General features: G+C 44.6%; 1 protein-coding gene across 1 annotated transcript in view; it reads left to right on the top strand.

The window, feature by feature from the left end:
• Window positions 1-21,506, top strand: part of LOC145356766 (zona pellucida sperm-binding protein 3 receptor-like) — a 170,734-nt gene that overhangs the window by 90,437 nt on the left and 58,791 nt on the right. The window contains exon 5 of the mRNA XM_080209634.1: window positions 9,075-9,211. Coding sequence (XP_080065760.1) covers window positions 9,193-9,211 — 19 coding nt within the window. The 5' untranslated portion in view covers window positions 9,075-9,192. The remainder of the gene's footprint in view (window positions 1-9,074; window positions 9,212-21,506) is intronic.

The following is a 21,506-nucleotide window of genomic DNA, read 5'->3' as shown; positions in this document are numbered from 1 at the left end:
CTTTCTGAGCAAGTCCAGCCATTGACTGCTTCCAAAACATTGTTTATTTTTTGAGTTTTTTTTCCCCAATAAAACATCGCGCAGGTTTTTTTTTTGCAGCAAGTGTCTTGAAAAGTGCAAGCAAAATACAGCGGATGTTGGAAATCTGAAATAAAAACAGAAAATGCTGGAAAATCTCAGCAGATATGGCAGTGTTTGGAGGGAGAAACAGAGTGAACATTTCATGACTGTAGGACTCCGTTTTCTGTCTTGAGTAATAGCCTAGTAAGAAATCTCACAATACCAGGTTAAAGTCCAACAGGTTTATATGCTATCCTGAGCTTTTGGAGCACTACTGCTTCATCAGATGAAGGAACAATGCTCCAAAAGCTTGTGATGCCAAATAAACCAGTTGGACTTTAACCTGGTACTCTGAGACTTACTGTACCCACCCCAGTCCAATGCTGGCGTCTCCACATCTTGAGTAATAGCCTGTGATCAGGAATGAAAGAATAGCTGCTTCATGCACTTTGATTGAGATCTTGGACTCAGTTTTACTAATAATCAAAATCTAAGGGGCACAAATGTAAAATGGACTAGCGCAAGGAGGGCCCTTGTCATTAATCATTGGATCAGTCAGCTCCAGATGAATCAGCTGAAGCAAGTTCTGCAACCCACTCCTCCTGGTGACACAAAAATAAATGTTAAAGCTTTTTGGGGCATTTTTCTCTATGCGGCCAACCTTATGATGCTCAATGTGGAGTATGGACGTATTATCCATTTAATTCTCAGTTGCAATCAGAGTCCTATTAATGTCATAGGATTTCAACTTGCAAATTATCAGTGACATTCTGGGGAGGCAGCGGCGTAGTGGTATTGTTGCTGGACTAATAATCCAGAGATCCGGGATATTGCTCTGGGGACCCAGGTTCAAATCCCACCGTGGCAAAGCAATAAATTGAAATTGAAATCAATAAAAATCTGGAATTAGAAGTCTAACGAGGACCATGAAACACACCATTGTCGTAAAAACCTATTTGGTTCACAATATCCTTTTAGGGAAGAAAATCTTCTGTCTGTGAAGACGTCAGTCGGGCCAATGAGGTTGGCATGCTAGAGTATGAACTCCTGATGGGTCCTAATTGATGGTCCAATCAGGGAGCTTCATGCTCCCTATTTCAAGCAAGTGTGTCAGCTTCTCTGCCGACTGTAGCGGGAAGCAACGAGGAGAGAGAGCTCTATTATGTAATATTGTTGCAAATGAAGAAGCACTTGGTGACAGGACCTTCGTCTCCATGGAGTTATTTCAGTGGCACTGAGGGAAAAGGAGTGACCTGAAGGAACTTGCTTAACCACCGCTGAGGTTAAGTCATTGTTGGACAAATGTACTCCTGTTCTGGAAGTTGGACTCTTTGGGCCCAGTCCTCCACTGCAGGGTCAAATGTGTAGGAAGGATGAAGTATTTTTTTGGAGCAAATGACATGCCCTCGGACGAGAAGCAAAGACTTATCCTACTGACTAGTTGTGGACCAGCAGCTTTTGCTATTATCGCATTTTAACTTTCCCAGAGGCACAGGACACAAAAGTCCTTCCAAGAATTGTCTGACTTAGTACAAGAATATTACGACCCTAAGCCACCTCTGATCTTGCAAAGGTACAGATTTTATTCCATATTCCGAGAAGCAGAGGAGTCACTCATCGGTTTCCTAACAAGATGTTTGGTAGAGGCTTGCAAATTCAGAGTGACATTAAATGAGATGCTTTGAGACTGATTCCACACACCAATCAATGATATGGCCTGTTAGCAGAGGCCCAGCTGGACTGTAAACAAGCATTACAGCTGGTTTTGTCTTTAGAAAAAGTGGCAAACGGAGCACAAGAGCTGCAAGGTATCCCGATGAAAGTAAAAGCCAACACCAGTGCAGTTGGATTAGGGGACTGCCACTACATGGCCGCCCTCCGGAAAGATTCGGATATGAGGGAACCCAGGCCCGCCTACAGAACAAACCCTAGACAAGGCCAGGTTAAGCCCAGAGCGACAGCAACCCTGCAGAGCCCCATCCAACATGACATTGCAACGGCTCTTCAGGAGGTGCAGAAGAAAAGCAAGGTTCCTGAACCAACATTTCTGAAAAGAACACGTTGGCTGAGGGATAGGAGACTGAAGAGCTTCCAGTGAGGAACAGCCACTTTGCATAGTGATGACAATTTGGTGGTTTCTGATTTTACCAGCGAGACTGAGCGGATGTCCAATTTTAATAGAGGTTGGCACAGGCGCAGCCCTACCGGTCATAAGGGAAAACAGTGTTTAACAAGATATGCACCGGACTCCAACCTTAGCCCTGACCAAGACTTCGGCAAGGCTGAAAGTGATGGGTACAACCCCTGTGCCAGTTGCTTATGGGAAATGACGGGTTAGGCTACCACTGTAGTGGAAGGTTCAGGATCGAGCCTATTAGGGCAAAATTGGCTGAAGGAGATCCTGCCGGATTGGACAAATATTTGGCCAGCTGGGAAGTGGTTGCCTGAGTGAAGCCCTGAGCAAGTATCCGGAGGTTTCTCGGGAACGCCTTGGAACAATCAAAGGAGTTAAAGCGAAATTGCACGGCAACTCGGAGGAAGTCACAAAGTCTTGCAAAGTCCGAACAGTACCATTTGCGTTAAGGAAAGGGGTCAACGGGGAAATTAAAAGATTGCAGTTCGAAGAGATAATAAAACCGCCCCAGTTCGCGGAATGGGCAGCACCTTTAAAGCCGGATGGCTCGTGCGCCTTTGTGGCGATTTCAAGTAGACAATAATTCGTTACTCTTAGCTAGACAAATACCCAATTCCCAGGATTGAGGATCTTTACGTAAAGCTGGCAGGAGAATTCTTATTCACAAAACTGGACATGAGCCACACATACCTGAAACTACGGCTGGGCAAAGATTTGCTACAATAAATATGCTGAAAGGCTGTTTCCAGTATAAAAGATTACCTTTCAGGGTATCGTCAGCTTGTGCCATGTTCCAGAGGACCATGGAGAGCATCCTACAGGGATTACCACAGGTTGCCATTTACCTGGATGATGTCCCCATTACAGGAAAAACAAGGGCAGAACATCTGCAGAACCTGGAGGAAGTTCTTAGGAGATCCGCAGCAGCGGGGCTGCATTTTAAAAGAGAGAAATGCTTCGTCTTAGCACCACAAATAACCTACCACGGGTACAGAGCAGATAAATCGGGCCTACATCCTCCTGGAGGATCGGTTGGAGCAATAAAAGATGCTCCGGCCCTCACTACCACCCAGGAGTTGCAGTCATTTTTAGGACTGGTGACATACTATAGACAGAACGGGGCCTCCATTCTGGATTCTCTCCACCAGTTGCAAAAAATGGGACAAGCTTGAGAATGGTCTGCCCACCAGGACAGTGCCTTCAAGAAAATCAAACAGCAACTCTCATCTGAAAATGTATTGCTACATTATGACCCCAAAAAGGAATTGATGGTCACCTGTAACGCATCCCCATATAGGGTTGGCATAGTCCTGGCACATGGACAGGAACAACCAATAGCGTATGCCTCCAGGACCCTAGCAATGGCAGAGCGAAGATGTGCCCAGATTGAAAAAGGACTGGCTGTAATCTTCCCAGTTAAAAAATTCCACCAGTACTTACACGGGTGGAAAATTATGATCACCACAGATCATAAACCCTTGTTGGGCCTACTTGGGGAGGATAATAGGAGAGGGAGCTGTATTATGTAATGTTGTTGTAAATAAAGAAGCACTGGGTGACGGGACCTTCATCTCTGTGGAGTTATTTCACTTGACTGATTTAGCCATGTGACTTCAGACCCACAGCAATGTGGTTGACTCGTCAGTGCCCTCGAGGGTGAGCAATAGATGCTGGCCCAGCCAACGACAACCCCATTCCATAAACAAACTTTATAAAAAAATTCCCTGTGAAATGGGTGCGTAATCCAATGTCCAACACAGGGACACCACCCAAACTGGCAGTGGACATACTGGAGGGACAGTAATAATCAAACATCACTTTCAAGCCATTACTACCCTGCTTACCCCCATATTGATGCAGTTAAAAGTCAACCTCCAAATGTTAACTGGCTATTGGAAATTGTCTTTAATTTGAAAAGTAATAGTTCTGCCACTGAGTGATCCAACTATTTGAAATTCAATGAGGCATTTATAACTTCCATGTTAGTTCAACAAAAATATCCATTTAGTTTATTGTGTCATTGTAACCCCATCTTCTTGTCAAATAAACCAAGTTACCCTGAGATCTCCCAATAAGAGACCTGGTTTTCACCAGTGCTTCCAGATACTCCATTGAAACCAGGCTTGTTATTATCCTGTAACTTGTGCTTCCCAAAGGTGTGTCTTCATTTCTTACGAACTTTGCTGAACCTTCCTGAGTAGTGAGAAATCAGGAAATAGTTATGACTCATAACTTTCACGCACGGTTCCCCAGATAAAATGTAGGTGGTTGCAGCCATGCCCACTGAATGGTGGCAGAGTCTTCCTCGTTGCAACAAAACCTCCCCTGATTAAGGTGGGAAGGGCTGACATAGATTCCTGGCCACCAGCAACGGCATGTCAATTAGGCTCAATAATCATCCTGTTGATGCCTATTATCTGTGAGCCTGCCACAATTTATTGCTGACTCAGGGATTAAAGGGAAGCCACAAGGCTTTTCCTGTGTTTCTCGTTCAGTGGCCACCCGGAGGGTAGGCTCCCTCATTGTAAGGCAACGCGTGATCAGGGGACCTGGCAATGGGACAGTGGGGGAGCGGAACCATAGAAACCATCACCCACCCTTGCTTCCAACTATACCCTGCCCTTCCCCTCCAGTGCTGGCCATCCCGATCTCTCTCTCCTTTGACTTGGGAGTTCCCCAACAATCCTGGACTTTGTGCCAGGTGTATTGCTGCCCACTGCCATTTCGTCAGGTGGCAGTGAAGAGCTACTGGCCTCTGATTGGGCTTCAACTGATGTGGAGATGCTGGCGTTGGACTGGGGTAAACACAGTAAGAAGTCTCACAACACCAGGTTAAAGTCCAACCGGTTTATTTGATAGTAAACCCACAAGCTTTCAGAAACGCCGTTCCTTCATTTGGACTTCAACTGCCAGAGTCCTTGAATCCCAAGGAAGGCCTAACAATAGCCACTGATCTTTACCATCAAACCTCCCCATGAAACAAGTGGGATTACCTACAGGGTCTCCAGCCCGTGAGCAAGACCCTGTGGGGCTGACTAAATGTGTCATTGGGGTTTGTCTTTGAATACATCACCCACATGTGCGGTAACACCAACTATTTACCACTTATGGATCCACAGTAATTCCAAGACACTATTGTTTGTGTAACTGATGCAAGTGCTAATTTTTCTTATTGAATTAATTACAAGTCGAACACAAGCATACAGTCATTAACATACTAATTAAGCGATAGACTTGATGAATGCAGCTGGATATTCAGCCTGTTCCATCAGGGGCTAATTGCTCAAATTGGTGCTGCTCATAATGCGAATAAATAATCGGCCCTGGCACCTTCCAGGTATGGCACAAGGTCCTCATTGCCATGGTGTCTTGTTACACGTAGAGTCTGTTAGGCGGTCGGTACTAAAGCAATTGTGGTCACAAGCACCTGTGGAGAACAAGAATTGGAGGGATTATGGCTGCTACTTTTGGTGAGGGAAGGTAGTATTAATGAGATGATGCTTGCTAATGACAGACTTAAACCCGAATTCCTTAACTGCCTCACAATTCTTTATAGTCAGGGTTGCCCACAGTGGCCTGCTTCAAGGAAGTTTTAAAGGTGAGTAGTTTCTGAGCCCTTCTCCAGGTTCTCTCATCAAGGTGATGATTTTGTGCCAAATCTCAGTTCACCACCATGTTCTTTGAGCAACAAGTATCTTATTTCCCAGCCAGTGAATCTTATAACTTTACTGGGAAGGAAATGCATTGGGGAAAAAAAAGGGTGGCACAGTGGTTAGCACAGCTGCCTCACAGTACCAGGGACCCGGTTTCAATTCCAGCTTTGGGTCACTGTGTGGAGTTTGCACATTCTCTCTGTGCCTGCATGGAATTCCATCGGGTGTTCCGGTCTCTTTCCACGCTCCAAATATGTCCACGTTAGGTGGATTGGCTGTGCCAAATTGCCCCTTCAGGCCAGAGGGACAAGGGAATAGTGTTTGGGTGAGATTGCTGTCACTACAGGCTCGATGGGCCGAATGGCACTGTAGGGATTCTATGATTCTCCGGTTGGTGTCCTTGCATTAAGTGGCTTTGTATCAGGCAAAGGAGTAACCTTGGGATTTTGTAAGCTGAAAGGACGTGTGCAGTGGCAGAATTACACTGAGGTCACAGTCCATCACTGATGTCATGACAGCTGGATTCTGTTATATTGGCTTTGTGTGTGAGGCCCTTTTCAGATGTGAGTGTGTTGAGCTGCAATCTGTGCCCTCTGGGCCTGCATAGTAAACAGTGGAAGACCTATAAAGGTATGTGACAGCTTGGCATGGGTCAACAGTAAATATGCGAGGTTGCTTAGAAACATTGGGACGTGCATGATCACATACCTGGTAAGAAAGCTTACCTTTAAGCTTCTTTTGATAATGTGTCCTTCACCATTGTTTTTGGATTTTTCAGGCTGTAACGGTATTGTTGAGTTTTTCCAGCACTTCCTGCCTGGGTGAGGGCTGTCTCTTTGCCCTATCGTTGCCATGGTTGCTTCCTCTTTGATCCTGGTCTCCTGTCCTGTGCAGCTTTGTTTGACCTCTAAGTACCAGTGAGAGGCTGCGGCACTTCCACAGGGTAACGCCTTGTGCAGGTGGGACTGTCACCTACCAGCATTGCTGCATTTGTATCCATTGATCTTTTTTTCCCAGATAGAAGAATACTCCGTGGGAACCACTGTTAAATTAATGACCCAGATATGGGTATACAGCATATGATTTCAAATGAGGAGGATAGTAGAATACTTCAGAAGGACTGAGGCTGATGGAATGGGTAGACATGTGACAAATATCTAATGTCCTTTTGAGGGAAGTAAATCTGCCATCGTTACCTAGTCTGACCTGCGCATGACTCCAGACCCACAGCGATGTGGTTGACCCACAACTGCATTCTGAAATGGCTTAGCCAAGGGCAACTAGGGATGGGCAATAAATGCTGGCCAGCTAGCGACACCCATGTCCCATGAATAAATTTTTAAAAATGACATAGAAACCCTACAGTGCAGAAGGAGGCCATTCAGCCTATCGAGTCTGCACCAAAAACAATCCCATCTAGGCCCTATCCCTGTAACCCCACATATTTACCCTGCTACTTCCTCTAACCTGTGCATTCTGGGACACAAAGGGGCAATTGAGCATAGGCAGTGCGCCTAACCCGCACATCTTTGGACTGTGAGAGGATACCGGAGTACCCGAGAATACCCGTGCAGACATGAGGAGAATGTGCAAACTCCACACAGACAGTGACCCAAACTAGGAATCAAACCCAAGTTCCTGGAGCTATGAGGCAGCAGTGCTAACCACTGTGCCACCATGCTACCCATGAAATGTGACAAAGGGAAGTGTGAAGTGATCCATTTTGGTAGGAGGAGGGTCAGTATGAACCAAATGGTACAATTCTAAAGAGGGGAACAGGATCTTGAAGCGAATGTGCACAAATTCCTGAAAGTGGTCAGACTAAGTTGAGAAGCCAGTTTAACAAGGCAAATGGCATTCTTGGCTCCAGTGTAGGTGAATGCTGGACAAAAACAAGGAACTTGTGCTAAACACTGAGCAGAGGTATCATGTTCTGAGGCAGCACACTCTAGGAATGATGTTAGCGCCTTGGAAAAACCTTGAGAAAGGGTGAAGTGATTAACAAGAACGGTGCTTGGAATGAGGGACTCCGCTTACATGGGGAAGCTGGGGCTAGTCTCCTTTTGAGGCTGAACCGAGATTTGGTCGACCTTCAAAATCAAGAGTGGTTTTAATAGAATAACTATGGAGAAACCGTTTACAGTGACGGGAACCTGTAAGCAAAGGACACAAATTGAAGATGGTTCACTGGCCCAGAGGTGAGCATGATGTGAGGGAGCAGTTTTTTTTTTACACAGCCAGTTGCTGTCTCAGAAATGCACTGCTGGGTGGAAGCAGATTCATTAATAACAATAACAGAGAATTGGACTTAGTTTAAGGGAATAAATTAACGTGTTATGAGGGAAAGAGCAAGACAGTGGGATTAATTAAACTGTGCTACTTGGAGCACTGTTGACCAAATGGCCTCCTTCCTTCTGTACTCTTTGATTCAATGATTGTATGATATATGTAAATACAACAAAAAAAGAGACAAATGATTCCTGCATGCTCTGAGCATACGAAGGAGAATCTTTACCAGTGAAGCTTTAACTTCATATTTGCAAAGATGCGCTTTGGCACCTCTCCAGATGCGATATAATATTATTTTCCCCCCAGTAAGAGTGACCTATGAGACTGTGTTTGCTTGCCCTGACACCAGAGAGAATGGTGATCTGCCCCAGAACAATTCATCACCCATTGCTGCACCTTCTTCAGCAATACTTTCAAGGTGCTCTTGGTGAAGGGCAAGGCTTTTCTCACAGTGCTCTCTCTGACCTAATATCCTTTCACAGATAATGATATGTTCGCAGAGTCAGCAGCAGCTGTCTAAGATCTGCTGAGTGCCCAGATTTCCAGGGCTCCCGTGCCAATAGTGCTGCTGGCCTGACTCCCCCCATCTACTTTATTTTTTCACATTGATAGCCTGTTCTAATGAAGGGTGAGGGGCCTGAACGCCAGGTTTTGGCAAGGCAAGCCTTACTCCAAATCTGTGTCATAGATAACACAGCTGTGATTCTTGCTGGTCTCAGAAAATCAGAGCTTTGATCTGTCCGGTCTTTGAAAGTATGAAAGTCTTCTCTATTGGTCGTATTGCTGCTGGTGCACCGCACTGTGTCAGCCGCAGTGTACCGTGTGAACTCTTATTTCTGAAGGAAAAATGCTGCCACTGAGGTTAGAAAGGCACTAAATAAATGCAACTTCTTTCATGTCTGCCTCAGCTTATTTTTCCTCTTGTGTTCACTTGGCAGGTGACAGCAACAGCCCGTGACGCTGCTTACTGGGAGTCACCAGTGAGAACTTCCCTAAGACTTGGCATGGTGGAAAGATGTGATATTGCTGGATGAATATCCATAAGGAGAGACACACATGCAGGTTCCACCTCACTGTAATGAGTAACTTCACTTTTTTTATAATAAACTGTAACTCTGTGATCAATAGGCACATGTTGACCTGCAGACCGGAGGATGGCTTGCCTCTTACAAGCAGCCAGGAGAAAGCAGAATCAGTATCGCACCACAGAAATGTTACCGTCACTTTTTGGACATCTGACCACCATGAGCTTTTATCAAAGGGTTGCACTTTTGTTTCAAGCTCTACACCAGCACAAGTGATCAGTATTGTCCCCATGACACATAAACAATCAGTGTTGCAACTCTGCTGTAGAATGTGGCGATCGCTTTTTGGCAGGTCTTTGTCAACATCATTCCCAGGTTACTTTTCATCCTGTTTGATGGCCATTTGCAGCGAATGCTTCCTGTAATTTCAGTATGTTGTATGTCCAATATCATTGCTATTCTCTTCTGGTGTTTTCAATATGTTCCTGGATTAATCCATAAGGTGGAATTGGAGCATCAAGGCTGTTGCTCTGTGGTTTTCTTTTGGGTCACATTTGTTGTTGTTTCTCTTCCTGAACCTGTCAATGCCCAAGACATGTCTGTTTCTATAGCTAGCTTTTCTTGGGGCAGGTCACTAGCCTGTCACCAGATGCTTGAGGGCCCCACTCCACACCAAGCATGGCTAACCAGAAGTCTCTCCTGCTCTTAAAGTGAAGTATATTTATTAGTCACAAGTAGGCTTGCGTTAACATTGCAATAAAGTTACTGTGAAAATCCCCGCGTTGCCACCTCCTGTGCCTGTTCAGATACACTGAGGGAGAATTTACCATGGCCATTCCACCTAACCAGCACATCGTTGGACTGTGCGAGGAAAACAGAGCACCCAGAGGAAACCCACACAGGCACGGGGAGAACATGCCGACTCCACACAGACAGTGACCCAAACTGAGAATTGAACCCGGGTCCCTGACACTGTGAAGCAGCAGTGCTAAGCAGTGTGCCACCATGCCAGGAATGGATGCCCTTGCTGCCAGCCGTTGGTGCATTTAGAAGGATTTGTAGTTTGATCCTCAACGCTTGAACACAGGCTGTCAAGGAGTAGGACTCGAACCCGGAACTGCTGACTCAGAAGTAGGGACACTGCGCACTGCACCACAAGACCCATGGGCTCCATTTAGTACTTTTATAATCGGTTGTCATGGTGACTGGTCTTATCACCCAAGGTTGGAGAGAATTAGAATCCACAGGGAACCATCTGTCTAGCCTCTCATTTTCCTGGAACAGATTCTGGTTGTTGAGGTGTTGCAGCAAGAATTGCAGTGCTTTCAGTACCTAACAAAAATGTAGAGGATGCTGAAGTTAACATAACACAGTAGATATGCAGTGGGGCCCCTCCAAACGTGCGCTGATACCTTGGGTACATTTAACAAGTCCACTTCGGTTTCTTCCATCCTTCCCTTGTGCCACGTCCTCTTTTGGAGTACATTGAGCTGGAATTCTGTTTCCTAACTGAGGAGGCAGCCTGTTCAAATATCAGTCTTCGGCATTTTTAAAATACTTCACAGTATCACTAAACAAGCAACTGAATGCCATATTGCGAAATAGGATCATTAGTTAACATAACTTGAATTAATAAAAAATCAATTCAATAGAAATATCACTAAATAAACATCAAATTGAATTTCCAGGGTATTTCCCCTCCCCCAAATATTTGAAATGGATGGTCTAATTTGCTTTAGTTTTCTGTCACAAGAAAATATGACAAGGATCCCGCACAGGACAATTACATAGCATGTTGTACAGATTCTGAGGAAACGAGAGATATATAGGTTAGGCAGGAAGTAGAGTTGAGACCCAAGGTCAGTGCTAATCTTACTGAGTGTCATGGCAGGCTCGAGGGGCTGAATGGCCTTCTGCTCATTTTCTTACTTTTACAGCCTGGGACCATGGGAATATTTCTAATTCAGCATGAATCTGCCAAACTGTCTCTTAGCACGATTTGCTTGCGCTACCTTGAAGAGGACCTGGAAGTTATCCTGGGATCTGCGTGGATGGTGGACACATTTTTCTTCAGGAAGCTGGTTTCATATGGTGGCTTAGATTGTGTCAGAGCTGATTCTAGCACCATTTGAAATCAGTGTTCTAGGAGAAAGAATAGCAACAAAGTGGATTGTCTGACATCATCTAGGAGGCTATGGGATTGGGTGATTTTCTTTCATCACTACTAATCATCTTGTTAAACTGCTGTTTACACCTCCTGCCCCCGCAATAAGTGCAAAGAGCTCATGAACATCTCTATCAACAAGATTGTGGTCAACAGGCTGTGCTCCATCTGCCCTCTCCCTTGCTCACTGTGAGAACCTATCACTTGGGTTTTCCTCCCCCCCCGCCGACTTCCCTATCCATCTTCCTCTGGTTCCTCTCTTATCCCCCTTAATGCCCAGTCTGAGCTCATCACCTCGTTCCTGCTCCCTTGACCTCCTTTTCCCATTAAACTGCTGATAACATCCCATCCTGGCCTCCATGCTAATGCCCCCTCTCCCAAGTCCATCTTTCCTGCAATTCTACGTTTAAGCTCTTCGAGCAAGTTTTCACCCATGCTTCAACACTGAAACAACCCTGAAATAATTCCCAAATGACACCCCCATTGTGTTGCATTGAATCTTATTCTTCACTCCATCATTGATGTGGTTGACCAGACTACGTACCTCAAGCATCTTTTACTCCATTGTTCAACTCACCTAGATATACCTCACTCTCCTTATTTAATCACAGCAGGAACATTTCCAATTCCAGTGGCTTATCTTCCTGCTTCCTCTATGGATACATCCTTGTCCACCTCATCCACATGCTTCCTTCTGGAGGTAGCATCCAAACAGATGGAATCGGGTGCACGTGTTCACTGTAGACACTCAACTTTACCTTTCAAATCCCGCTGTCAGTCTTTCTACTGTTTCTACACTTCAACAGCATCAAGTCCAGGATATGTCAGAAATTTACTCCAATTAAACATTGGAGAAATAAGCAATTATCTGTGTCCCCTGCCACAGGTTTCACGCCCTCATTGTCAATTCCATCCCTCCTTCTCAGTTACTGCCCCAGCTTGAAGTACCTTCCATATCCTGCTTGGTTTCAAGCAGAATTTCCAACCACAAAACTTTGCAGTTACAAAGACCGCCTAATTCCACTGCCATAATATCTACCTCAGCCCCTCTGCTGCTCAAACCCTTCATCACCTTATAGACCGGATTACTTCAGTGCTCTCCTAGCTGCCCTCCCATTTTCCAGCTCATCTAAAAATGTCGTTATCCTGTCCCACTGCTCAACACCCCTGTGCTCATTGACTTGCATTGGAGCACCAAAAGTCCAGGATTGTCTGTCCCTTTCTGCTAGTGGGTTCTTCCAGTCTCTACCCCGCTCCTCTCCCACCCACCCTGCCTCCCCGAGTGGTGGGACAGGAGACACACCAGGCACCGCAGACATCGGCAGGACCAGAACATCACACCAGTGGCCAATAGCGAGCCACCCTCACCACCAGGAGGTGGGGATAGAGGGGTTATACCGGTCAATGTCTCAAATTTTCATCCTCACATTTAAATCTAGTCACTGCTTGCCTCTTCCTTCTTACCCATCAAGAATTTTCTGTTCCTTATAATCTAGATCACCTTCTTCACTTGGCAGTTGTGCAGTCAGTCCTCTGATCCCTAACCTCCGGAATTCCCTCCATGAAACACTGATCGTCCTGTTAAAATGCTCCTTACAAGCCTCTACGAATACTCTTTTGGTCATAGCTATTAATATCCCCTTCGGCGCAATGCTTTTTGGTTGGTTCTATTCTGGTGAAGCGCCTTGCGATGTTTTTATGCTGGAGGAACTAACTTGTTACTTTGATAGAAGATTTGTCTATTATGTAGTGATATACAAGCTATCGCCTGTACATAACACCACCAGTTTGCAATACAGTGTACAGTGTTTTAATTCATTGAAACTGTTGAGTGTAATTTGTATCAATTAATTTCCAGTAACTCGTGACCCTTTGCCCAGGGTAACTGATTTCTTCTGGTGTTCAGATTCTTGGTTAATTTCTAGCACCATTTGAAATCGGTTACAATGCAGAGGGAAGGACACCAATAGCAATGCAATATCTTCAGCAAGAAACCATGCCCAGGACTGAGTTGTGTGATCACATTACAATATGCATATGAAATATTTGGAGGATGAGCCATCACTGTGTAACCTTAATTTTTTTTTCCATTGCTCAGATAGGGAGGCGATGGCCTAGTGGTATTATCGCTAGACTTGATCTAGAAACTCAGTTAATGTTATGGGGACCCCGGGTTCGAATCCTCCAATGGCAGATGGTGGAATTTGAATCTGGAATTAAGCATCTGCTGATGACCATTGTCGATGGTCACTCGTGTCCTTGAGGAAAGAAAATCTGCCATCCTTACCCACTTTGGCCTATATGTGACTCCAGAGCCGCAGCAATGTGGTTGAATCTCAACTATCATCCAAGGACAACTAGGGATGGGCAATAAATGTTGGCCAGCCAGCGACACCCATTTCCCACAAATGAATAAAAAAAGATAATAGCAACCATTGAAGCCACACCTCCCCATTATGTTATTTGTAACACAACCATAATCATTGCCACTTGTAATGAATTATTCTATTGATCTGTTTAAAGAGCTGAAAGAGGTATTTTCCGATATAGCCTTGCATTGGATGGAAATTGACCTTTACTGGTACAGCATAGTTATTTTTGCTAAGTAATAACTTAAATGATTCACATGAAATATTTTCCCAATTAATTGAATGGTGGTAACTGGTCATTTTTTTTTTGCTTTCTTAAACACTTTTCATACACATGCTTGATATGTTCATACTTTTACTACCCAATGATGTATGCTCGTCCACATTTAATGTGTTTCTCTTCCTCCTGCCCTTTATGGTCTCCTCAGGTCACGCGCCATTTCTAGGCCAAGAGGACAGGGGCTAGCTTGTTCTACAGTCACTTTGCCTCCTCCACTTGAAAGCAAAGGTTGGCGCATACTCTCTGTTTCTCACACTTGGTGAATTTCAAGTGTGAAAAGTCCTATGGTACAGCAGATTACAATGAGTGGTTTGGGTCTGGAATACACTGTCGGGAAGCATGGTGGAGGCAAGGCATTCAAGGAGGCATTAGATGACCACTTGAATACAAGCAATGTGCAGAATAATGGGGAAAAAGCAGGAGAATAATTCCTTTACTGTTCAAAAATTCAATGAGGTAGCCTCAACTGCTTCACTGGGCAGGGAATTCCACAGATTCACAGCTGTGTGTGAAGAAGTTCCTCCTCAACTCAGTCCTAAATCTGTTTCCCCTTAATTTAAGGCCATGTCCCCCTAGTTCTAGTTTCACCTGCCAGTGGAAACAACTTCCTTACTTCCATCTTATAGAAACATCTATTCCCTTCATAATTTTATATAAGATCTCCCCTCATTCTTCTGAATTCCAATGAGTATATCCCCAGTCTACCCAGTCTCTCCTCATAAGTCAACACTCTCAACTCCAGAATCAACCTTGTGAACCTCTTCTGTACCCCCGCCAGTGCCAGTATATCCTTTTTTAAGTAAGGAGACCAAGAGTATACACAATATTGCAGGTGTGTCTTCACCAGCACCTTATACAACTACAACGTAACATCGCTGTTTTTAAACTCCATCCCTCTAGCAATGAAGGACAAAATTCAAATTGCCTTCTTAATTACCTGCAAACTAACTTTTTGCGATTCATGCACAAGGACATCCCGGTCTCTCAGCATGCTGCAATTTTTTATTACTTAAATAATAGTCCATTTTGCTGTTATTCCTACCAAAATGGATGACCTCACAGTTACCAACATTGTACTCCATCTGCCAGACCCTCGCCCATTCACTATCTATATCCCTTTGCAGACTTTCACCATCCTCTTCAGACTTTGCTCTGCCACTCAGTGTCATCTGTGAATTTTGACATACTACACTTAGTCCCCAATCCCAAATCACCCATGTAATTGCGGTCCCAACACTGATCCCTGAGGCACACCAGTAATCGCTGATCGCCAACCAGAAAAACACCCATTGGCCCCCACTCTTCACTTTCTGTTAGTTAACCAATCCTCTATCATGCTAATATATTACCCGTAACACCATGCACCTTTATTCTAAACAGCAGCCTTTGGTGCGGCACCTTGTTAAATGCCTTCTGGAAATCCAGATGTATAACATAACATAAAAGTGAGTGTAGTATGTCAAACTGTCAGTTTGACAGTTGCAAGTGGTTGTAGAATAGAAGTGTTAGTTTTTAATAAGAGATTAGTTGAGGAACTTCATTTTATTTATTATATCAATCAGAACCATGTCAGCATGTTCCTGAGGGTTGGCCATGATGACTACTAGGTGAGTTGGCCTGGATGGTATAATGGCAAAAGGTGGGCCAACATCAGATCCATCGGCCACACACACAGATACATGTGCACACAGAGACATACACACACACACATGCACACAGACAACAGACAGAGACATGCACACAGACACACGCATGCACGCAGACATATGCATGCACAAAGACATGCACATAGATACACACAGACACGTAGGCACAGAGACATTCATGCACACAGACACACACACAACACACAGACAGACATGCACACAGATACACACAGACAGAGACATGCGCACAGACACACACACACACATACACACACATACATGCGCAGAGACATGCCTGCACGGATACATGCCCGCATGGGCACACATAGCGATGGATGTGTGCGCACAGACACTGCAAACCAGAACTGCAGGCATCCATTTTTCACACAGCTGGGCATTTGGATCATCAGGTGACTGACATGGGGGTGGGCAATGGGGGGGGGGGGGGCAGCAGAAATTAATTGAGAGGAGGGAGTATGAATAACTATTTTAAAACAAAATTGGTAAATATGTATAGAGTTAAATATGTTGCATTAGTTTAAGATGTTTTGCAGCATGGCAAATATTAACCACATGGTGGTGCCATCTCCTCACTTTTTATGTTGTGTTGATATTTTGTGTATTTCTGAGACTTGTCACCAGAGAAGAAGTCCCGTCACTACGACTGAAGGCAGGATGTGAATTTGTGCCAACGGGCGGTGGGAGCTTGGCAGCATTTTACTGGCAGCGGCTAAATAAGCAGAAGCAGAGAGGACTGCTGTCCAATCGAGGACAGCAATTCAGCTTAAGGAAGGTTTTCTTTTAACAAGCCAGGGCAGAGCGTGTTCCTTCAAGGACCAGCAGCGGTTAACCCCAGTATGAGCCCCTCCTTCCACCCATCCCATTCCCCCCCCACACACACCCCCGCACTCAGTACACACACACCACCTGCAATCGCTTAGCACTCTAAATATATGTTACATTACAGGCTTACTACAGAAAAGAAGGCACATAACATCATTGCTAAGACAGAATGTATGTATTTTATATATTGTATAATAGTTTAAGTATAAAGCCTGGTAGAACGATGTTTTTTCCTATTCAGGAGCAGTCTTCTGATACAGTTTAAAGTTTATTTATTAGCGTCACCAGCAGGCTTACATTAACACTGCAGTGAACTTCCTGGGAAAATCACCTAGTTGCCACACTCCGGCACCTGTTCGGGTACACCAAGGGAGAATTTAGCACCTAACCAGCACGTCTTTTTGACTGTGGGCAAAAAAAAATCAGAGCACCCGGAGGAAACTCCTGCAGACACGGGCTGAACGTGCAAACTCTGCACAGACATTGACCCAAGCCTGGAATTGAAGACAGGGTGCTGTGAAGCAGCAGTGCCGACCCTTATGCCACCATCCTGCCCTATACCCTAGCCAACACTTAATTCAAATTCTGACACAAGAACCCACAGAGATCAGCAATTGTTGTGGTTGATTGTGCCTGAGTTCCTCATGATCACGCATTGTATCATTTATTCTGTATTAAGTCCCACTTCTCCATCCTGAGTTTTCTGACCCACAGCTCCTGCATCAAAATTTAAAGTCTCACCGTCATGTTTAAATTTACTTGTGGATTGACACTTCCTATGTCTGTAACTCTCTTTGAACCCTGCGTTTTATCCAACTATAGCCTCTCGTGCATTCCCTGTGCCCTCTTCCCCTTTGTCCTCCAGCCCCTCACCTCTCTCTCCCTCCCTCATTGATAGCTATGTCATCAGCCATGTGGAGTCTCAGTTCTAGACTGTCCTCCCTTAACCTTTCTCACCCCCTTTAAGACTTCGTTTGGAAGCAAGTGCAATGACTAAGCTTTTAACCCCCTCCTCCCTATTCCTCCCACTTTGGTCCAGTATCAACTTCTTGCCGCATTCCTGTAAATTTCTAGATATGAATACATACAGGTTGAAGTTAATTTACATTATCTGGAGGATCCCTAAGGCAGTTGGCTGAGCAGGACTCCAACTTTGGAATGGTGGGCTGCATGTGCATAACCTTGTCATCATGAGTGGGTTATCCTTTGCCCTGCCTCTGAGCAGGAGTCTGAGACATTCCCTTTCTACCAGGTTGTATTGAGGAACTCAGTGGAGTGTCAGCTCAATCCTAATTCACCATGCGCCACCAATACCACACTCGTTCCCCTATCACTCACCATTGTCATAATGGAGGAAAATCCTGAATTATGTATGGAAATATCCCTACCTCTCTTTTTAAATAAGACCTGTGGCTATGAAAATGGATATACGTGCTAAGGGTGGTGAAGGATGGATATATATATATATATATACAGTCTTTGGCTGAGTTGCTGGTGGGTGATTTTAAAGAGTGAGAATAGAATCACACCGTGTTTCCAGACAGGTACGTGAAGGCCATAAACTGCCATGTCCTGTGCAGATAATGAAAGCTGGTAATAGCCTGTGAACAATGTTGTAGACCGGTCAGTAGATTTTCATCTTCCAGGAACCTAAGAAGACTAGGAGTTAAAGCCAGCTTTAAAAAAACTTGTTCAGAGGAAACACAACAGCAACAGATCGCTGCAAAGCTTTTCTTTCCAGGTAACTGAAACAAGCCAACTTACTAAAGCCATGGCTCGAGGAAAAGGGGCTGCTTCCCAGCCAAACTGCAGGACGTTGATATCTCAAAACTGACTATTTACCTGCTGAAGTCAGCACTACAAGAATCACACATCACAATGGCCGCAATATTTAACCATCGACTCACGGCCAAGTCAAGCATGGAAACATCTATGATTTTTTGCTTTTGGACTCAAAATCTGTGCGAATGTATATGTGCTTTATAATTTTTTTTCCATCATTTAGTAGCTAATACACTCACTCTTTCTTTAACTTGAGGAAGTTGGGTTAAAATTGGCTCATTTTAAAACATACCAAAAAGTCCTGGGAAAAGGTATCCACAACAGAAGGGAATTTTAAAAAAATCTTGTTGCAACCAACCAAAGGGGTTGAATGAAGAAATGGAGCTGGTTCATCCTTCTTCATCTGGGCCATATCATTCTGTGGCATCCCTTCCACAAGTTAACAAATTAGAGACCTTGCCCTGGGTTTGGCCATAATAGTATCACATCTTCTTGGCCACAGTGCTGAAATAAAAGTCAACCCAAATTACACATGCCAATCCAAATTCAAAAATGAAATTGTGGCATAATGGGCACAGGCTTAAATGTTCACCATTGTACAATATTCATTGCCTCTCTTCCATCTGCCTTTGTCTGTTCTCAAGCTCCCAAGCAGTGCTGCCACAGAGTTGCAGCAAGGCTGGCAGAGGACCTCTGACCTGCAGTATGTGAGGCTGCAGTTTCTCTTTGGAGGATGACTGCTAGCAGCTGAGGGCACAGAGGACCTGGCTTCAGACTGCACCATCTCAGTCTGGGTGGCAGCTGGCTGGCTGCCAAGTCAAAGCAAAGATACTGATGGGGAGATAGTGATGGGAGCACCAGTGCCACCTTCCTGAGGGGGGAGGGAATACTTCTTCCTGTAGTCAATACCACTCTCTTGGGGTGTTCAGTGACACCCTGCTCACCGCTTTGAACACAGGTATCCACATCCACGCTGACAATAATCTGAGCTTGCAAAAAACAGCAATCTGAATTTCCATTGTAAAACTTGACCTTTCAGTGGAAAGGATGTGCTTCAAGCTCTGCCAAGTTGCTACTCCTTTGTGTATTTTGATAGTGTCAGATTTTTTGATTCGTAGATGTTTACAGGACAGAAGGAGACCACTCAGCCTATTGTGTCCACACTGATCAAGCATTGGACTGGGGTGAGCACGTAAGAAGTCTCACAACACCAGACTAAAGTCCAACAGTTAAATTCTGTTGGACTTTAACCTGGTTTTGTGAGATGTCTTACTGTGCACGCTGGTTAACAAAAATCTGACTACACTAATTCCATTTTCCAGCACTAGAACTATAGCCCTAGAGGTTATGGCAATGCAAGCGAATATCTAAATACTTCTGAAATGTTGCAAGAGCTTCTGACCCAACCACCTCTTCAGATAATGAGTTCCAGACTCCCACCAACCTATCACCGAAAACGTTTCTCCTCAACTTGACTCTTAGCCTTCTACCTCTCACCTTAAATCTATGCCCCCTGTTTACTGTGCCTATAAATGGAAAAAGTGCCCTCTTATCCATCCTTTCTATGTTCCTTACGTTACTTTATCAGGTCACCTCTCAACTTTCACTGCTTCAAGGAAAACAGCCCTCGACTATCCAATCTTTTCTCATAGCTCAGAACTTCCAGCCTAGGCAGTATCATGGTAGATCTCCCCCGCAGCCTTTACAGTGCAACGCATCTTTCACAATGTGGTGACCAGAACTGCATGCAGTACTCCAGTTGTGGTCCAACCAGCATTTTATACAATTCCAGCATGACCTCCCTGCTCTTGTATTCTGTGCCTCAACTAACAAAGGCAAGTATTTTATATGCCTTCCTAACCATCTTACCTAGCTGGACTGCCACCTTCAGGGATCTGTGGATATGCAAGTCAAAGTACCTCTGATTTTCAGCACTTTCTGTGGTCCTACCATTCATTGTGTAATCCCCGGCTTTGTCAGCCCTCCCTAAGTGCATTACCTCTCACTTTTCCAGGTTGAATTCTGTTTGCCACTACTCTGCCCTCCTGACCAGTCCACTGATACCCTCCTGCAGTCCACAGCTATCCTCCTCACTATTTACCACCCAATTAATTTTTGTGTCAACTGAAAGCTTCTTGATCATAGCCCCTACATTTAAATCCAAATCATTAATGTACATCACAAATAGCAAAGAAACATCCCTCTAGCATCATCCTTTGCTTCCTGCCTCTCAGCCTATTTTGGATCCAATGTGTCACTTTGCCTTGGATCCCATGGCCCTTACTTTCTTGACCAGTCTATCATGAGGGAGCTTATCAAAAAAGCTTTGCTAAGGCCCTTATAGTGGACATCAGATGCAGTACCCTCAATGATTCAATGTCAAACATGGCCTGCCCTTAACAAATCCACACTGACTATCCCTGTTTAATCTGCATATAACCAAGTGCAGATATATTCTTTCCCTCAGAATTCTTACTAATAACTTCCCCACCACTAAGGCTAAACTGAATGGCATGTAATTTTGTGATCTATCCCTAGCTCTCTTTTTAATAATAGAACAACGTTAGCTGTCTTCCAGTCCTCTGGCACCTCACTTGTGAGTACAGGAAGAAGTCTCACAACACCAGGTAAAAGTCCAACCAATTTATTTGATAGTAAACTCGCAAGCTTTTGGGGTTTGCCCCTTTGTCAGGTCTGGGCAAACCCTGAGAGCTTGTGAGTTTACTATCAAATAAATTGGTTGGACTTTAACCTGGTGCTGTGAGACTTCTTACTGTGTTTACCCCAGTCCAACGCTGGCATCTCCACATCGTGACAGCCTCACTTGTGATCAGAGAGGATTTGAAAATTACTATCAGTGCCCCTGATATATTTCCCTTGTCTCCCTGAACAAACCGGGATACATCTCACCCAGGTCTACAGATTTATCTACTTTTAAGGCTGTACAACTGCTAATGCCTCCTCCCTTTCTCAGTGATAATTTCCTCTTAATAGTTCACAGTCCTCCACTCTGATGTCTACAGCTGCATCATCCTTGTGCGTCTAATTCACCCTCTGGTATAACACCGTGTGAGTGTCTGAGCTGGCGGCTGTAAGTGTGAAATTGAATGACAGCGTGCAATCATCAATCTTCTCATGGTCTCCATCCACCACGTGAGCAAGTTTCAATTCCTCAGTGTCTGAAGGGGAAAATGCACAAGTTGATGGGGGGGATATATACTTACATCAGGGGCATCTTGTAAGTCAGAAATTATGGGATGG

The sequence above is a fragment of the Carcharhinus amblyrhynchos genome, chromosome 22, assembly GCF_965287045.1.
Source record: "Carcharhinus amblyrhynchos chromosome 22, sCarAmb.v2.hapA, whole genome shotgun sequence".
Classification (NCBI taxonomy): Eukaryota; Metazoa; Chordata; class Chondrichthyes; order Carcharhiniformes; family Carcharhinidae; genus Carcharhinus; species Carcharhinus amblyrhynchos.
The sequence above is the reverse complement of the archived record's forward strand: the minus strand, read 5'-3'. Positions and strand labels throughout refer to the sequence as shown.